General features: G+C 33.3%; 1 protein-coding gene across 6 annotated transcripts in view; it reads left to right on the forward strand.

Moving 5' to 3' along the window:
• Window positions 1-17,408, forward strand: part of LOC134532898 (E3 ubiquitin-protein ligase TRIM37-like) — a 62,273-nt gene extending 44,865 nt beyond the window's left edge. For 2 of the 6 annotated variants that reach the window (XM_063369936.1, XM_063369937.1), the window contains exons 10-18: window positions 2,329-2,446; window positions 5,150-5,234; window positions 7,383-7,507; window positions 9,278-9,466; window positions 11,622-11,773; window positions 11,854-11,957; window positions 13,002-13,135; window positions 14,698-14,785; window positions 17,068-17,408. In XM_063369936.1, coding sequence (XP_063226006.1) covers window positions 2,329-2,446; window positions 5,150-5,234; window positions 7,383-7,507; window positions 9,278-9,466; window positions 11,622-11,773; window positions 11,854-11,957; window positions 13,002-13,135; window positions 14,698-14,785; window positions 17,068-17,086 — 1,014 coding nt within the window. In that variant the 3' untranslated portion in view covers window positions 17,087-17,408. Of the gene's footprint in view, window positions 1-2,328; window positions 2,447-5,149; window positions 5,235-7,355; window positions 7,508-9,277; window positions 9,467-11,621; window positions 11,774-11,853; window positions 11,958-13,001; window positions 13,136-14,697; window positions 14,786-17,067 lie in introns of all 6 variants that reach the window. The other 4 variants (XM_063369933.1, XM_063369935.1, XM_063369932.1 and 1 more) reach the window with 2 other exon arrangements.
• Window positions 17,409-20,873: the final 3,465 nt, after the last annotated feature.

Here is a 20,873-nt window from a genome sequence, read left to right on the forward strand (position 1 = left end):
GATGTTTGTAGTTTTGTAGTCTCTTCTTTTGTTGCTGCTAATGACGCCACGTGTTTTGCCGACTTTAAATGTTTTTCAATCGTGTCTTTTCGATCCCACGAAACTTTCGTGTTGCAAAACTTACACATAACCGTGCTATTATCTGTACAGTAAAACCCCTCCTTCTTATACTGAAATGCTCGATCCCTTGCACTTAATTTATTCCGCATTTTTACTCACTCACTAGTCACTATCCAATTAATAATCTTGTTAACTTGCCGATTTGCCCGTCGGAGTAGAAGCCAAAGTGAACATGACGACAGCAGCAGTTGCACACCAGTGAAAACTATTCTCTTTCAAGTTAATTTTTTTTTTCTTCCGTGGATCCCAAGGAATTAAAAATAAAAGTGTTTATATCCCCCGCAGTCTCCATGTAAATAATTTTATCTTTTTTTACCGTCACTTTTTGCCCGATGTATTAAGTAATTTTATTGTTATGTTCTCCGTAATTACGTCCCAAAGTCCCACTCAATGGCGTGTTAATTTTAATCATGAATTTAAGTTACTGGCTAGGAGCGTTATCCGTAGGCCATAGCAGCAAAAAAAATGGCTGCGATGACTGGCGAAAGGAATGGTTTACACCGGCGGACTTTTATTTAATTAAAATGAATCAACGTCACGTTAAGTGTTTCATATTAAAGCGGATGTTAGTTAATAAATAGAAAATCGTAAATTACTTAGCAATGATTAGCATCGCAAATTATTATAATACATAATAATAATTAATTATAAGTTTTACCCTTCATGTTTTTTTTGGTTAGGACATTTATTTCTTTACATTTTTTTATTCAAACGAACATATTGTTTGCGAATTGCGTCGATGCGTGTGACTGCGACTTATTTTTATGATTATGATACTAAATTTATAATAAATAAACCTTTTCGCGCATAGTTTGTTAAAATTCGTAGAAATTTCGTTTTTTCGCAACAAATGGTATTTTTCGCGTTTTGCACTTAATTTCGCGCGAATTCGTGAAAATTTCGCGATCGCGAAATTTTCTAGTCCCTACTTATAGCAAATTTTTAAATTTTAAATTTTCAAAGGGTCCATGTATTCAACAATTTGATCTTTTATCAACTGTATACATAATAAGTAACATTTTAGTCATAAACCAGTAAAAATAAAACTGCATCAAGCATCCCAATTGTGGCCTCCTTAAAACCAGCTCATACATTTACAACTACAAACTATGCTGCTGATCACCGGTTTAAGTAGGAAGTAAAATTGTTTAGTTAGGGAACATCATGTACGTTTTACGTTGCAATACTTATGCCATAAACAAAAAAAAAGTTTACCAATGAAAATTGATGTGCACAGCACCAAAGCCCTCTCTGCAGTATTTTTAATTAACTAAGCACAATCAGCGCTGCTAGTACCAAGGTGCCGGCCACAAGCTCTACCTAGGTTCTGTTGCCAATCGGTCACCAATAATAAATGTAGTAAATGAAATTTTTCACGTAAAAATATAGTGAAAAAAATTATTATTACTATGTATTTGTATTATTATTAATATTATAAAATATTAAATAAATCTTGAAGCATGTTACCATACCAAAACATAATTAATGAGACACAAAAAACTGGAACTTCTTTCTTAAATCAGTCCAGGAAAATGCTGTAATGATTCCTTACTCTTAGCCATAGTCAATTCGTTTCCCATATTCCTACTAATCTCTCTTGTAATGTGTTACCATCTTAATGACTGGATTTCAACGAAACATTAAGTCCAAATAAAAAAAATCTGATCAGTGTAGTGTGAAATAGTTCTGTTTAGACCAACAACACCATGTATACCAAGGCTCGAATCTCACCTCAGCTGTCTCGGCCAAATGTCAAAAAGAGCTTTGGACTAAAATAACTTTGTAGTTGAAGATTGTACCTGCTCACACATGGAAATGACAAAATCAAAAATTAAATTTGATCTGTGTTATGCTGCTTATTTTTAAGTTACACATTTACTCTACGTGCACACTTATTGTACTTCTGTAAACTTGTAATATTACAATTTACTGTAAAGCATCAAATAAGTAGGGTTGGTTAAAGCATCCAAAATACAAAGCTCAGTAGAATATTTTTTAAACATTTAACTTTTTGATAAAAAAAATGTACATTACAAAACAAAGTTGTTTCATACTACGGTCATACTGTGAAGTAACATTTATCTTTTCCAACTCCTTTAAACAAATGAAGTACTGTATTGTGTCTTGAATAGTATATCGTAATAGTATATAATAATATATAGTACATAGTAGCATATAGTAGTAATGATTTTTTTTTTTTTTTTGCAGGATGGTAGTGAGCTAGATGAATGTGGAGAGGAATGCATTCATTCAAATAGCAGGGAGATGTCTGTTATAGGAGACAACTTGAATGATGAAAATGATGTGGATGATGAAACAATGTCTGGTGAGCTTTTCTTATTGTTTATGGGAATGAATCTCAAGTTAACAATAATTAAATCTTAAAATATATTTTTTTTTACTAAGCTTTGCTTTTATTATATGGCTCATATATGTACAAACAAAATTAAGGCTGTGCAAAGAAGACTTTTTTAGTTTATATTTAAGTCAATGAATATTATTATAAATGTTCCGGAGTTTGGGCCTAATAAAAGTTCACATAATTTTAGATACTGTTGAATTTTATGGCTGGGATTTCAATATATGCAAATTGTTTGCATATTGCTTAAAAATATTTTTGCTTTTAACTCAGAACTAGGTTTTTAAAAATATGTTTACATAATCCACTCCAAATAAGGAATTAAAGTAAATTCATCCCTATATTATTTTACCTTTAAGTAAAATTTACTATTTCAAGCCAAAAAATAATAATTTTTTTTTAAAATAATGTTTAATTGGATATCTTTGTGAACAAGTGTAAATGGTGATTCTATCCCCCCCCCCCCCCTTCTCGAATTTTATGTAGATTCGCTAATTTTTTTTTTACTATCATAATGTTATCATCATAAATTTTAAACAAATACATTATTAATACTGCATACATATTTTTTGTCATGGATTGGACTGCTGTGGTGACAACGAAAAAAATTAATAAGCTGCCCTCTATTGGTTTATAGTGTATTTGTAGAGCCACGATTATATGGTAATGCGCGATAAAACGAAATAACACCGAAAACCGCTTGAAAACACTAAATAAAATGAAATTGTGCGAAATCCGCGATATGTCACGAAAGTTCGTCTATCCTGATTATTTACGTTTTTTTTTTCCCCATTCTGTAAGGACAATTCACATCTTCAGCACAATCAAATATTTCTTACAGTAACTAGCAGCCATATATATTATATGCGACGGTGATTCATTATAGATTTTAAAATGAAGTCTCGGAATTAACGTAATATTTTCTTTAAACTGTAATCTTGTGTACCATAATAATTTAAGATGTTGATAACTATGATACAATGGCCGCCGTTCACTTTCTGTAAATACCAAAATAACAAACGTCCAAAATATGTTTTTCTACGATTACGTTTTTAATCATTAAAATATTACACACTAAACCGCATTGCTTTTACTGTTTATTTAAAATAAAGTACGTAGGCTACGAAAATAAAATTAACCCTGCTTAACGTAACGATTGTAAATAATAAATAGTACATGTTTATGTCTGTATTAATTTTCACGTACGTATGTTGGTATTCGGTATGCGTTTGTATTCACATCTATTCTCCATTGTTTTGATCTTTCCAGCACGGCAAGTTTTTGCGTATTGAGAGGTTAAATTCTTCCTATGTGATTAAAAATTTTTTGATAATGCCTAAAACGAAGGTTTCTGCCAGTAACCGATCGAAAGAATTTTCCAGCGAAGGATTTTATATCAGTGATAAAATTTTAATGTGCAAATTCCGTAACTGCAGGCTAAGACTACGAGAGACGCGATACGCTTGTGAAACATGTCGCGAGTGAGAAACATAAGCGTTTGAGGCAAAACTCATCTGTTAAACGACATCCTTATCTAAGAGTCTTTAATGCCATTAATTTTCTGTTCAACCCAAGAAATGTGAGTAGGGTTAGCATAGAAGATGCAAACCTACAGATGTCTCTGCATAACTTGCCTTCTGTTTCCCATCTTCCCATTGATACATTCATACATGGCTATGTTGCTTTCAAAAAAATAATTGAGGATGAACTTTCATTGCCAGAAACAAGCCAAATTGATGTTGCAAAGGTACTTTGCTCCCTTAAAGGGGACTACAGTGAATTTGCTCAAGCCAGTTTAAGGGCAATCTGGTTCCCAACATCAAATGTTGATGCAGAACGTTCATTTTCCAGGTACTCACTGGTAGTTAGTGACAGAAGACGTCTCACTCCAGAAAATGCGGAAAATTTAACTATGATAGCATTTCAATAAAACCCTCTTAATAGTAACTTTGGAAGTGCTTAATTGTGTAATTTTGTAGTGTATGCGATTGTAATTAAGTCGTGAAATTTTTAGTAGTTATTTAAAAGTTTGAATTTATGAATTTGCAAATGAACTTAACTATCTATGAATTTGCAAATGAACTTAATTGTAATTAGATCATGAGGTTTTAGTGTTTATTAATATTTGTTTTAATAAATTTGCATGTCGTACAGAAAAGCAAGAAAATTTTGCCGTGGGTATTTTGAGCAAAAAAAAATAAAACCATATAACACCGAAATCTTAATTTCTTTACACCGAAATTTGTCTTAAAATAACACCACAAAATCTTGACTCTATGTATTTGATAATATAGGCTTACTGATATTGGGCCAAGGTTGACTCTTTTATCAAATTCAATACTTATTGCTTATTGTACTTAATGCTATTTTAATGTAAAACAAAATTTTACATACCTACAAATGTTCAAAGAATATGTTTAAAGTATTATAAATATAAAAGTAAATTAAAAATTTTTATTTTTATTATTTCAAAGGTATGCAAAGTTACAGCAGTTATTATCTTCAATTTAAAACAGAATGCTACCATAATATTTATTGGTTGTATGATCATAGAGAATTTGGCACATCTTAAGGCATGCTACGTGCTCATATTTTTTCCATTGAAACAAATATATATTACAAGTATATATTATGTGAGTGAAGGTATGTCTATACTTTCTTTCAAATCAGGTGATAATGATGTGGAGTATTCACTGACACACCCTCTTCTCTTCCAAGACCCAGAATTGATGGGCTCAGCTTTGAATACATCACGGTAAGTTGTTTAAGATCAGACTATGAGTTTGACATGCCCTTATATGTAAACTGTGTTCATAACTTTACTAATGTTGTAATGTCCTCAAGTCATCACTAATGTCTACATCTTAGATATCAAGAAGTGTCCAAACTTAGATTACTTTTACACTGTGTTACACAGAATGCAAATTATTTTCATAATTCGTAAGTTTTACTAAGATTTGTTATTCAAAGTGACAACATTTAGTATATGTGGATAGTGAGGACAGGCATCTTGAGAAATTTGAGAAAATTGAAAATCACTGGAAAAGTGGTTTTTCACCAACTTTTTACTAAGAATATTAAAAAATAAATTAAATATTGTAGTATCACTTAAATATTTTGAAATAATTATGTGTGTGTGTGTATTTTTTTTTTTTTAATTATTTATTAAGTTCTCTTGCCATATTTTACATGATTAATATGTGGTATATTGTACTTACACTTTAATTTGTGTCATATAGGACGTGGTATGTATGATGGGCTGAGCTTTTGATTCACGAAAGGTGGAAAATTAATTGGCACCTTCATATAAGATGTATTGCCACTTGGTCTTGGGCATGGAAGTGCACAGCTTTACTTATCGACATGCTGTCCAGAGGACTTGACTGTTGAGATGAACAAGGAGGGTGAATTGAGAGGTGGAATGTATTTTTCTCACTGCACCCTAGCAGAAAGATGAGAGGAAGGTTTGGTTCTGAAGATTGTCGACTAGCAGTTTTAAGAGCTTAAAGCTGCTACTACTGTTCATATGTAATGGACAATGGTACTTAATATTGTGTTGCATGGAGGAGGAGGGGAATAGTAATTTTTACAGTTAAATGACTACCTCAAGCATTTTTTTTAAACCTAGTATCCACATTTATAACCTCTGTCAGCAAGCAGTGTTGGTGTTCTGTATCTTTCTTGCTTTGTTTTATGAAACGTGGTTTGCGATAGTTGTAGACTGATACTAGTATTTGAATTTCGTGCTCAGCCGTCTTGTTGTATGTGACTGCAGATTTGTGTCGAATTCTGTGTATACCGATTGCAAACATAATTTAAATGTGCTTAGCCGAGCTATGTGAAACATTTTCTTCTACCCAATGTTCATTAACTAGCAAGTAGAAGAAAGTGTTTCACATAGCCCGGCTTGGCATATTCATATTAAATTTTAAATTGGTAAACATGTAATTTGAGGCATCACAAATTGCTGTGAATAGAAACATGGGCCAGTCCCAAACTGTAAACTTTGTCATCAATATAAGGCATTGCGTGCCATGCATGTGTATACGCAAAACCTAATCATCCGGCCCGGAGGACCAAGAAATGTTCACACGAACTGTACACTCACAATAGTTACCATTGCCATATTAATTGAACTGCAGGCAAATCCAACATGGTGGCGAATGTTAAATTAAAACAGCTCCAATTTACAACAATCGCACACCATTGAATGGGTTGGCCCAAACAATGCTGTCTCTTTTCTATGCTGCACAATTATAAAACAGGGTAGTTAAAACTGCTCCCCTGTTTTGTTTATAAAAATGTTAGTCAACAAGTCTCAGGCACTGACACTTCTCCTCATCAGTTTGCTAGGGCACAGACAAGAGAGAGTCCTCACCCTCTACATCATCCCTTGTCCGTTATATGACTGTTGAGACCTAGGTTCGTTTCTATAAGTGAGGAAAATAAAATGACTTAAGTAGTCTTTATTTTATAGCTCGTAATTTCTTCATAGAATGACACCGTAACTTTAAGGTTGCTTGTAGATAAGCAAGATTGTGCTACATCCATGCTGAAGACTAAGTGGCTTCAAGTCTTGTATGAAGATGCAGAATTATTTTCCAGTTCTGGCTGCAAGAAAGTTGACTTTGTCTCTTATACCGGAAACAAGGTGCTGTACTTGTACTGTGTATACTAGAGTTACATGAGAGAGGAACAGGCATTTCAAAATCTTGTAACTTATTACTTGTAGACCTTAAGCATTGTTTTAGAAACACAATTTTATTAGTTTTCCTTTGTGTGTGTGTTTATGGTTAATGTTTATGAAGTTTCATTAATTTTTTTTATTAATTTTAGGCCGCTCAGTAAAAAAGTAAAATTGTATTTTTTTGAACAGCAGCAGTCATGGATATCTTTCTGACAGGGTATCAACAAGCAGCCTATCGGATCCCTTGGAAGATGAGCTCGCGTTGTTGCATCTGTTTGAAATGCAAGATCGCAATAGCACAGTTCAGAGACCCTGGTCGCCTGCACTGTATGCTGCTTCAAGTGAGTATTTTTGTTCCTTTCAAATAATCTCACCAGTCTGGTTTTTTTTTTTTTTTGGTGTGCAGTATAAAGTGATTACTTGTAAGTTGGCTGTTTTGGAGACAGTAACTGTGAGTGGTATTCTTCCTCAAGTCAAATGACCGTAGTAGTTTAACCAATCACTAATTTTTAACATTTAAACATTTATTAAAAATTTCTTCCTTCTATTTTCATGTTTTTATTTCTATGAATTTTTTAAAGTTACTTTTGTCTTAATTTAACTTAAGATTTATGCTTTAGATCTTTGATTTAATATTTTTTGAGTAGTGACCAATCATAAGTTAGCTTAGCTTAATTTTTAAAATCTTATATTTGATTTTTTGAAATTAATGTAAAGAGTTAAGAGGTCTAATGCTTTTCACAGACGTTCCTTTTGGTGCAGAATTCCGTTGAATATATTTTATTTTATTAAAAATTACCTATTTATTACGTTTTAATAGTGTGTTGAAATTTGTGTGATTACGGTTTCCATTAGAGGCATGTATCCTTGTACAACTATTAAGAAAGAACAGTTAAGTCCAAGCCACAGCAAGACGGTCAAGTATTAAGTGCATAATAATATATTTAGATGAAATTTTATGACTGCACTAGCAAGATAGACATGCATGAAGAAATTGCAAGTTATATGCAAGAAGTAACTATTCCACAGCCAGACTATAGTTGTCCGCTGTGTTGAAGAAAATTCTACGAATAGTATATGGAACTGGTAATATTAATTGGAGTTTACAAGTTTTATTCTTTGAAAGCTCAAATACCGTAAAGTCATGAATTAGTACCTTCAAAACAGACAGTTGACCTTGAATTTGCATTTGTTGGTGTATTGGAACTCTGGGATTACAGAACAAACATGAATTTTAGATTAACACATAAAATACATCAACATACTTACGAAACTATTCAAAGGGAAAAGATGTTACTGTAAGAATGTAAATAATTAATCAAGCAAAAGTATAACCAAATAGATACTAATTAAATTTAGCACTAATATACTAACATATTCACAGAAGTCTAATGTTTATATTTTCAAAAACTCTGGGGATCAAATATATCAGTCTGAAGATTACACGTGTGAAACATTAATTGCTGACAAGAGTCCAAAACAAAAAATAAAAATATTACATGCAAAACTGTGTGTTCTTATGCGACAGAAATGAAACTTTTGTTGGTGAATTTTACAGGACCCACAATGAAATGGGGATCTCGAGCAATAAAATTCTAATTACTGAAACAACGTAAGCAATTATAAGAGGTGTACGAACCCTGGTTGCGGTATTCCCCGTTGCTTGCTCGTAGCTTTGAATATATATACTGTATAAAAGTCGCGAGTGGATAGGATTTACTCTACGTTTTTCAGAAGCGTATGATGAGCAGCTTGGGAACTTCACCGCTGCAGTGCGCTGCTGTAACGCCCTGTATCGTCTTAGTTGTTATTTACACGTTAGAGCGCAGCACTGTCGCCCGCTGTCATTCCCCGCACCCCCCACCCATCATTCACTGCAGCTCAAGGTCGTTCCAACGGGAGGGGGAAAGGGGTGTTTGAAGAGTTCGACACTTGTCCGCTAGGGACCACCACAAGTCGATGCCCCTAGGGATGGTGGCGATTGCGGCGGTGAATTAACCAACTACCTCAAAACCGTATTAGAAATTTTAACCTGGGCTGGCGACTTCTATTCAGTATATATATTCAAAGCTTGTAGCCACCGGTGCAGCGGGAGGGATTCCTTGGCGCAGGGGGCAGCAGGCAGAGCAAGAGCTGGAGCAGCCGGCACGACTGCGAGAGTGTTTGGAGGAACCACGGCCGGCTGCTGGACAGCCTGCAGTTGGATGCGGCGAGGGCCGACCCCGCCCAGTCAACCAGCGGGCCCGCCAGCCTGGTGGCTCGCACCTCCGATTCCGGCCAGCAGCTCTACTTCCCAAAGTGTGAGTGTCGTAAGCATGCTCAGGGAAGCGTCTAGAAATATTGATTCAAGTCTAAATTTCTGGACTTAGCTCAGAGAGTGTACTTGAAAGTTACTTCCCAAAGTGTGAGTGTCATAAGCATGCTCAGAGCATCTAGAAATATTGATTCAAGTCTAATTTTCTGGACTTAGCTCAGAGAGTGTACTTAAAAGCAGTGCTGCACTGGATTGCTATTTTTTCAAGGGAAAACAGGAACATATTTCTCCCACAAATGTTGGGTAGGAAATTACTTTCTCCCCCGCCTTTTTATCCGTAATTTATTGCAATAGTACACGTGTCACTGTGTCAATTTTTTTTTTCCAACTTAATTTCAAAGACAGCACTTCACTTTAACCTTGGAATAGTCTATACATGCACACGATAAAAAAAAAACACGCCATTTTCAGCAGTCCAAACTCAAAAATTAATGATAATAGTGTAATAGCATTCACAGGCATGATGATAGACAAGAACTTTATTCAGCACAGATAGATGAACAAATAACGTTATTTAAACTACTGTCGCAAAACAGTAGCGGAAGGAATTTTGTCCACAATTATTGAAGATGCAAACTGTATAACATGTTAAACCTTTAAGATACCATTAATTTTTTGTTTTTTAATACATATTGATATCAGAAAAATAAATAAATGATTTAAGACCATGGAATATATCAACAAATAACAAAGGAACTGTTATACATACTATGTTCGAAATATGATTATGTTGAAACGAAGTTTAAATCAATAGATTGTTCCGATCAATCTACCACCACATTCATGTAGTAGTAACTTACTTGCTGCACTTATCTATGACACTATAGAAATTGGGACTTACGACTTGAAAGCCAAATAAACAGACAAAAATTTAAATAAAAATGCCATATTTGAGAGAAAATTTTCTATAAATGTGTTTGTAATATATCGCCAAATGAGTACGTGACCATTGCAAATAACTGAAATGAGTAAGTAAATAGTAAATAAAAGCTCAAACCACTCAGCTTTAAATCAATTTTTTTTTATTTTACTTTCATAAGAATTTGTTAGGATTAACTGTTAAAAATCTTTACAATGTTGAATTAATTATTAAGGATTCAGAATAAATGTAGATATCTTTAAATTGTATGCCTGTATAAATAGTACTTTTTAGTTCGAATCAAATATGAATATTAAATTATTCTCAAATATGAATATGGACTTTGAATAGTATGAATGAAAATAGGACTACCCAATACTGATATCAGATATTGGCCGATATTCAGCTGTCTGCCAATACCTAGGTATTGGCTCTGGTAAGAGAGGTATCAGAAAAAAAATGTTCACAATATTTTTTTTTTATACTTAATATGTTTCTGTTTTAGACAAATGCATAACAAATTATTTTATTGTAAGATTGCAGTATGTGTCAACATCGTAATATTTTGGTGGAATATGTATTACAAAACCGATTTTATAAAAATAAAAAGAACTCCAAAATCTTCAGTTTAGAAAACGAAAATGTATCAAAAATAAAATCGTAAAATATTTTCACTATTTATTACCTGTGTTTAAGTTTACTTAGAAACCCTGATTTGTCAATATTTTTTTTAACATTGTTTATTTCCTGTCTGATATTGATATTTATTGTGACCACTTATGCACTTTTGTTATTTTAATTGAGGTTTCCATTTACTATATTCAGGGACCACAGTGGTTGAGTGGTCAGATCACTCGTTTCCCACCAAGGCGATACGGGTTCGACTCCCGGTGGGATTTAACCCAGATTTTTCTCAAGTAGGAAACGTGATCGTTGCCGTGGGCAGGTGGGTTTTCTCGAGGTACTCCCGTTTCCCCCGCCCATTCATTCCGTAAATGCTTCGTTAGAATCTCATCACCTTTCATCTTTTCTAATGCATGTGATGTCTGCAAGTTGTTAAGCTCAATCCATTTACATTTACATTTAACTTTATTCTATAATTTAGTTAGGTATTTAATTATTTGGCTTTATGGCTTAGTATTTTGGTACTTCTATTGAAATTGTTAATTGAAGAATGGAAGTATTGACTCAGCTTGTCTCTAATGTCGTACAGCTTCATGGTGGGGTCATGACTGTACTGCCGGTGGCTCTTAAGAGGGCCATTACAGTGTTTATTCCCCAGTGCCTGTGGATTACAACATGCGCAACAGCTCCAGAAACTCCCAGTTTGGACGCCAGAATAAGAGCACCGATCCTGTGGGTTGTCCCGAACTCTACTTGCGGCAGTCCAGGTCAGAGTGGGTGAAGACACCGGTGGGGGTTCCCATGTGCGAGGTGAGCAGTTCTCAGTGCGCGAGCACAGTGCTGTAAGAGCCTGCACCCTGCAGCCTGTCAAAACACGCTGTGTGTTCCAGGGTCACCTCACGGTTCGCAGCATCTTGCAGTCGCTCCGGGGAAACACCTGGTGTGACAAAGAGAGCGACAGGAAACAAGGTGCTGCCACGGAGAGCAGTGTTGGGTGAGTCCTGTGTAGCCCCAAAGCACTGTATAACCAGACCAACATTATCTTCTTTTTTTTTTATTTGAGGTACTAAAATAGTTTACTCTAAATACAGTAAAACCCTCATCATAAAATCCCACTTATGATAAATTTTTTTTGCATAATGAGTTCAACAAATTTAGCACTTGACCTATAAATACGTACTATTTTACGCTTTAAATGAGTTTCCCTTGTTAATAAGTATAAATTTCCTGAGATCATCGAAAAATTTAAAACATTGTTGACAATGATAAATATTCCAGTATTCTTAGGGGCTGGGTTAGGGGGAAGGGGTTATGTTTTGCAAGACAAAGGTTCTTTCATTATTTCAGGGATATAAATATTTACTTTCTTTGATTATGAAGTAGGGGAAGGGGTTGTTTTGCAAGACAAAGGTTCTTTCATTATTTCATGGATATAAATATTTACTTTCTTTGATTATGAAGTATTAAAACTAGCTGCTCTGGAAATTTTGGTCTTAAGTAGATTTTAAGTAGGATTAATTAAATTTAATTCATTACTTTATACAAATTAACATGGCTCTTGGTTTTGTGTGTATGTTTTTTAACTAAAGAAATTTATTTTTTACTCAGTGTCAGTAAATTTGTTAATTTAGGGCACAGCTTATAATAGCAGAGAGGTTAAGTTTACAACTAATGTGAAACATTTTTATAGTTACATTTGACAATTGTCAAAAACATTTTTTAATACCAAATCATGTATGGAAACACCTACATTCACTGCATATCATCATTTTAGTTTCTTATTGTACTTTCTGTTCTAACGGAATTCAGTTACTCAGGGGAGTAGAAGACTACAAGTTGACAATAAAATGCAGTGCAGTAAGAGGTTTGGCTTAGTTCTTTACATATATTTTAAATATCGCTGCTTAAAATTAATACATTGAAATTGGAAAGTAAAATTTAATAAAATGGCATATTTAATTGATATTAATCAGTATAATGGAGAAACAATATGAAAAGGAATGTTTTCATCAACAATTGAATATTTTGTAATTGGTAGGAAATCAAGATCTGGAGGCAACAGTGCAGTAATGTCTGCAGAAAATTCTGTTCCATCTAGTGACATTCCAACTGCTGGGCATAATGAAACATCATTTTCTTGGGTACCTGCATTAATGCTGTCAGCAACCCGAGGTAAGTTATGTACGGTATCTAGCTGTGATGTTCAATGACTGATTTAAGTGTGTTCTGTGGACTGTGAAGTACATGCTAAGCTTCAGTTGCATCTGTTTCAATGACTTAAACTTAAAATTGTTTATATGATGTGCCATAGGTTCCATATTACATTTTATGTCTTGAAGGAATATAGTACCTAACTTTTAGTTATTAGTAGGCCTGTGCAAATATTCAAATGTATGAATATCAAAATAAGTAGTTTATTATTTGTATTCAAAACAATTTTGAATAATAACACTATGAAAAAGCAAATATTCAGTCATTTTCGAATAGGGCTGTGCATGATTTCAAAAATCTGAAAAAATGTCAAGATCACTGAGTTATTTCATATTGGTTGGGTGCAGAATTTCCTGGGATTTTTGTAATGTTTTAGTGTTAGGTATTTATGTGGAGATTTTCCCACTTCATCCAGCCACGTAAAGTTTGAGAAGACTAATACAGTAAAGCCAGATTTAACACAGTAATTTGGAACCAATACTAACACCCACGTTATCATATAATTTGTATTTTACGGAGAAGAGAGTTTGTCAAGTTGTTAAGAATAGATTTAAACTATCAGCATACTGATAAGGATAATTTTGTGTCCCTAGAAATTACACAATGCAGGTGTTAAAATTGATAGTTTTCAGGAGATTAGATGCCACTCTGTGATTAGTTTAGTTCAGAACGTGGTGGCGAAGAGAAAGAAACTTGTATAGATCTCGTGGAAAACATCTGGCCACATAAGCAAAGACTCTTAAAGTCTAACAGCTATAACAAAATTTTTCTGGTTGATAATACTCGGTGAACGACAGGATACAGGCCCACACTCACATTCTTGTGTGGTGACAGCTCAGGCAATTATCTTGTCTCGCATGTCCCAAAAAAAGTCACACTAGGAGGGGTGAAAATACTTGCCTATACCTGATGCACAAGTGTGCAGTGAGAACTTTTCTCACCAGTTGGCAACATTGTAACTTGTATAAAAGTGTCTACTCACCAAAAATGTAGAGCATCTTGTTTCTCTTCACAAAAATTTTAATCTGCTGATATTTAGTGATGTGACAGACTTTTTTATTTAAATATAAATTTTAAATTATTAAAAAAATTGAAAAAAACTAAAATTTTTAATACTAAAAATTTTCATTCTATATATATTGTATCGCTGAGTAACTATTTACATGTTATGTTGTAATGTGGTGTGATAAAAAAATGTTTTTATTGGAGTTCAGTTATCTCATTTTTATTATTCAAATTCAGTGTTCATATTCGAGAATAATTTGGTTTTTGTATTCTAGAATAATTTGGTATTTGTATACAAATTCGATTTGAACTTAAAAACTGATATTTGCACAGGCCTAGTTATTAGGTAACTCACATTGCTGATAGTTTTAAATAAATTTTTATATTATATAAATGATGATTTAGATGATAAAAATTACCAGTAAATTGTATTAGAAACCATTTACAGATAAAAATTCCTGTAACGACTTCCATGTATCATAAATTACTTACATACTATTTTTTTTTTTTTTTTTCAGTACAGGGAAATGTAGATTCACCAACAAATCCAGAATCTGATTCTTGCAGTGGGGTTAAAGATGAGAAGAAACCAGCAGAATGTGAAAGGTAAATTAATGAATATGTTACTACTATGTATTGTTATTTATGTGGTAGGAGGGCTTGAGAGGTAGGTAGGTGTGTGTGTGTGTGTATGTGTGTGTGTCTGTGTGTGTGTGTGTGCCTGTGTGTGTGTCTGTGTGTGTGTCTATATTTATAATGACAGAGGAACCCAACGATTATACTAAACAATCATCTGAACACTACTACAACAATTCAGCAATGCTAAAGTGAATCCAGTGATTAAATTAAACAGAGATGATTTATATATTGTTTTTCTGTATGTACTGTTCTTATTGAAACTGCCTCCTCATCAGCCCACTGTTTTCGTCTGTGCTGTGATATTGTTCTAATTCCTTCTACAGAATTCTCTGTGATGTCTTTACACTTGACATTTCTTTCACATTGGGTGATTTTGACTTTTTTTCTGTGTGTTTGTGCATTAACTTTTCCTTCTCCATTCTTCAGGTTTTCGCAATGACACACATTAAGAATTTAAACCAGAAAGATGTATATCCAAATTCCCATTTCAAATTAATACAAATACAGTCAAACCTCTCTGAAACGACTCCTCGTGGTTCCCAGGAATAGGGTCGTAATAGAGGGGGGGGTCGTAATAGATGGGGTCGCAACAAAAAGGTTTTACTGTATGCTATTTCCAGTAAAATGCAATTTGTCATTTCATGATTTTGAGAGACTACAAGAATTTGAGTGATTTATATTTTACGACTGAAAACTGGGGACATCAATAATGGGCTAAGTGCTAAAAGTTGATTTTGTATTTATTTTTTGTTTAGAAAAAAACCTTTACTACATTTTTTATTTAATATTTATATTGCTATTACAGAATTTTTTGAATTCTCTTCTTCTGATGAATAAAAAAAATTATATTTTATTCAGAAAATCAAGTCTCCGAGTTTTTTGATAATTTTAACCATTTATTACTGTAATTTTACAATAATTAATATTGTGTAAGTACATTGTTTATTTATTTTTATTTCTTAAAATTATTTTGTTCTTTGTTTTTTAAATAATACAAACTGTACAAAGCACTATTAATTTATCATTTTTTTCAAAGAATGTTCTATTATTGACTTTTGCATCTGTTGCAGGTACCTAATTTGCCTCAATGGTTTATTCATGGTTTTGATGGTAAAACTAGGTTCTTGAATTAGTGCCAACCCCTTTCTTGAAAACTTTGCAGGTGCTCCATGCTTCAAGTTCATTAAATATTGTTCTAGTCTTGACGTCTCTGCGTGGTGCTCTTTCAACTCTAATCCAACTGCATTTGGAAATGTTCAGTTTTTTCGTGTTGATGTATGAATTGGCTGCAATTTTAAGATCAAAGAAATCGACTGGTTGGAGCATAGTAACCACAAAGGATTGTTCAGTGTTACATTCACTATGAGTTTAACCACGTCCTTAGGAACATGACACTTTTATGTTTCTCAATCTGGGCAAAATCCTGTCACCTGATAAAAATGAATGATCAGAGACCAAAAATTTATGGTTTATCTCATTACACTTGCCCCTAATTGTGAGGGAAAAAAAAACAAATAAATATTATTTTATTCTTATTCTGGGCAATGCAGTATTTAGATCAAACTGTAAGTTTTTATTACTACATTGGCCACTTCACCCTGTGCGACAAAAACATTAGCCTTTTTTGTTGTCACCGACATGAACACACATATTGTAGCATGAAAGTTTATGTGACAGTGGGATAAATAAGGCAGATGTAGAACTTGTTGAAAGTCCATCGAACACACAGATTCATCATTGGTAGGGAGGTGAGATGATTTAGTAACGTGGTTTATACTTCCTTTGTACTTTTTAATTTCATTGTACTTACAATATACTGTCAAAAACTAAAACCCACAAGTTTTTAATCGAAATAGTTAGTAGAAAAATTTTCGTAAACAATGCTCACAGTCTGCAGTAAAAGCTCGGAGCACGTAGCCCGTTGTAGCCTCACCAGTGCCCCAGCACATACCTCTCACCCATCGGTCATGGCACTAAGTCTGCTTTATGGTTGTTGGTCTAATTGGAATGTTGTGAACCTTTATGGTCAAGAACTTAATCTTAGCAATAAAAAAATATAAATAACTGGCCTCCTCTGCCTTCCAAACATATAGCAGATGACAGCATCAAGGAAGATTAGAACATTTCATATAAATTTTCAAACCTTCTCAGAGCATTATTTTGTATTAAATACTGATATAATAAGTTTATTGCATTTTGAAGAACATTGTTGTTTTTGTTGTTGTTGTACGTGGTATTTTATTTTTCAGGTCGCAGGGTGATAATTAAATCAGGTAACTGCATACACCCTCAGAAACGACAAGAATTTGATTATTTATGATTCAGGAAAATTTGAACTTCACCATACATGCTTTATCATTATTTCTTATCATGTAATTTTCTTCTTATGAAATGTTCCTATGAAATTGATATTATTTGATAAATTACACGGTAGCTAAAATACTTTGATTTGGTTTTTCAAACATATAATTATATTAGTTTAAGGGGTTTTCTTCATGTATCTGCTGCTTTTGTAACCTTTTGAAAATTTGATGGCTTATGAATTTATAATTTGTTATTATGATTATTAAAAATAAATGTTTGCTGTTAATGTATGTTGTTAATGTGCGTTTCTCGCTCGTGGAAATGTTAGCACTTGCCTGGAAATACATTTAAATATGGTGAACTGGCTACATTCTGCTCACTTGAAGAAATGCTGATTTGAGGAGCATTACTATTGGCCCGATGTTTGCGAATGCACTTCACCTATGACAGTAACTTTGGTGTTGTGTACGGTTGTGACTGTAGGCAGCTACAGTAGAGCACCATTGCCCTGGCTTGTAGTGGCGGCCCACGCTGCATGGTTAACTTTTGCTTTACTTTGTTTTGAGTATAGTTCATTAATTTATGAATTAGAAATATTATGTTGCTTGGTTAAATTGTTGTAATAAATACTTAAAATTAATTCTAAAGAGTACAAATTTATGTTAAAAGACAGTAAAAATTAAGCTATTTATTCAAAACTAATAATTATTTATTTAAAAATTCAATTTCTTCAGGTGCTATAAACTAACACTCAAAGGAATATTCTGGCTCAGAGTGTCCCAAACTAAAGGTTATCTTATAATTGGTGTTATTCTATATGACTGGATGGAAATGATGCTCATTTAATAATTGTAATTAATATTTTTAATAGTTATTCAGTTTATTCATTAGATTATTACCATGGACTTCAATTAGTGTGGTAATTTGATATAAACTAAATTAAGGTGCATCAATCAGACACTTGCATGGGCATGGATCCCAATACTCATATGGAATTTAAAATCTCTCCAACGTGGAGGCAATCGTAACTGTGAACCAAAATGATAAATGTTATAATAACATTACTAGGTTTTAAGAAAAATGTTTTTAATTTGAAATAATATTAAGGTTTCCAATAGGCCTAGCCGCATAGGGGTTTGAACTTGATGGTTTATCCCGTATACGTGTCATTATTATTTACCATGGACCATGGTGTATTGCTGAAAGGGGAAAATACTACGGATGACCGAAACTTGTTTTCTTTGACATGTATTCACATTCCCACTTATGAGTTCTATTAATATTTTCCCTTATCCCTTTTGTGCAAGCTATGATGTGGGATTTTCCAGCATGAACTTCGAAACCCCATCTGGCTGCAATTGTGAATCCTACAGATTTGCATTGCTGGGCACTTGAGTATTGTTTTAATCATGAAAATTTTTGTTCTATAGACTTCAATCAATAATACAAATCATTTTTTATTGAAATCAAAAGAATGTTTCAAATTTTTATGTATTTATACCTTTACAGATAATGTACATAGCCCTGTAACTTTCTTTTCTGTTAGGCACACACTTCTTTTGTGCAGTACTTGGTGAGAGAAATCAAATGTGATTTTGAATATTCATGCGGGTAGTAAACCTATCTTTGCTCATTGTGTTTATGAAACTAGTGCCTATCAGTTTACATTGTGACTGACATTTTCTCAGCCTTCGTCACACAACCATCTTTCAACACTATCACTTGCCTTTTTGACTTTCAATCTGGAATGCCAGTCTTCGGCATGCACACACTGTCAAGGGGGCGGGGTGAAGGGCAAAATTCATGGTGACCCTGTTGAGTTTCAAGATTTTTGTAGTGTGTGAGTTCACTCTGATCGTAGGATGAAAATCACAGAATTCATTGGAAAACTGACAAGTTGCCAATCATGTTTACGGTCTTCAGATTTTTGTTTTTAAATTGTGGAGTTTAAAAAGTTGTACATTAAGTAATTTGTCCCCCTGGGCCCTTTTTTTCTCAACCTGTATGGACCCCAACGCACACCCTAAACATTGCTGTGTTCCCCACCCATTTTAACTTTTCTTCTGGTAACAAAATTTGATAAAACTTCTTACTTATAATTTTTTTGTTGTCTTAGATTTGACTTTTGTATGGTTGGTGAAAAATAACACAAGATTTACTTAGCTCTAAATCACATATATCTCAATATCTCCTAATCATGCATTTTATGAAAGAAATTACACAATAAAATTTATATTATTAATATGTCTCAGTTAACCTTTTTTAATGTAGCCTTTTTAAATGTTTCTTACCTAAAAGCAAATCAAATAAACCTTTAGTGGTTTTTTAATATCAATTCTGTAGATCCTCTACTTTGGAAGAAGATGATAATTGCTTTACATTCCCCTGAATATATTTAATGGTCATAGAGAACTGTATTTAAGGAAGGGTGTATAATAATATGGACTTACTTTTAGCTGCTGCTGCTAATATTAATATTTATAATAATAAAAACAATTATGTTACTTTTCAAGTGTTATTGATGCTGGCTGTCATAAAAAGAATCAGAAACTTGAATGCTGTGAAGCAGAAACTTGAATGCTGAGCTAATAAATATAGTTACCCTTTATTGTACTTCTTAAAAATGTTATGTGTGACATGTTGTAGAATGTTCTGTATTGGTGTTTTGGTTTATTTCATTACATATAAGTTCTATTACCTCTTTCCATTAGGAATTGTACATTGTCAAATTTGAATTAGGCAAAATACTTGGGGTCTTTATTCTTGTTGTACATTAAAATTGTCATTAATGTTAATTATGACCACATTTAATTCATGATCTGAGCTTAATATTTATCATGCAAATGTGCAATTACTTAGAAGATTCACCATAGGAAAAAAATTTCTGCTTTATCTTTTTGAAGATCTTTGGACGGGACTTTCACTGATTTTGTTATGTTTCCTGCTTCTAAGAACCACTGGCCATAGTGCGAAGGTCAACTCTGCAGAATTGCTTTTGGGCACTGGACCCTTCTTCAGCAAGTTGAACTCTGCGCTAGTATTCAGCACTAATATTTATCAGCTAATAGTAAAGCACATGCATTCACTAATGATTAACTAATTCACCTTCATTGTTTCCAAAGAACATGGTATGTTATGTGTATATGAGAGTAAGTCATTTTTGGGACATATCACTGCCAAATGTATCAGTGTTATCTTGTATATAAGTGCTGGTTTTGATCACAAATAGTACAGCACAATTTTCTAAGAAATGATAATTATTACTCTGGTTATGAAAAGGTTATCCTGGTATAATTATATTGTAATTTTGTATGAATATATGTATTGAAAATAAACATTCCCTACATATGTCTCTCGTAATTATTACAACAATTATTTCAGAGTATTTACCTAGTTAACAGTTACAAGTAAAATTTAGCTTTTCTCCAAACAGCATATTTTGATAGTTTTGAATGTAACTGTTCAGTAAGTACATCTACAGATACCATAGTTACCTGTGTATGGATCACATATTTAATGCCGATTTTTTTGTGAAAAAAATTTACTGCTATCCATACGCAAATTTTGTGTTTAAAAAAAAGTGCTATGTGGTTGAATGTGTGTGTAAATAACAAACGTATGTTGGTTTATAATATATATTACTCCACGAGTAAGTATAAATTGTTTAATCAAATCATCTCAGCAGTCATAAAGTTCCGTAAACAGCGCAGTTGTACATGTGCCGTGTGTGCCGCCCGACCTGTAGCGGCGG

Source organism: Bacillus rossius, chromosome 6, assembly GCF_032445375.1.
Source record: "Bacillus rossius redtenbacheri isolate Brsri chromosome 6, Brsri_v3, whole genome shotgun sequence".
NCBI lineage: Eukaryota > Metazoa > Arthropoda > Insecta > Phasmatodea > Bacillidae > Bacillus > Bacillus rossius.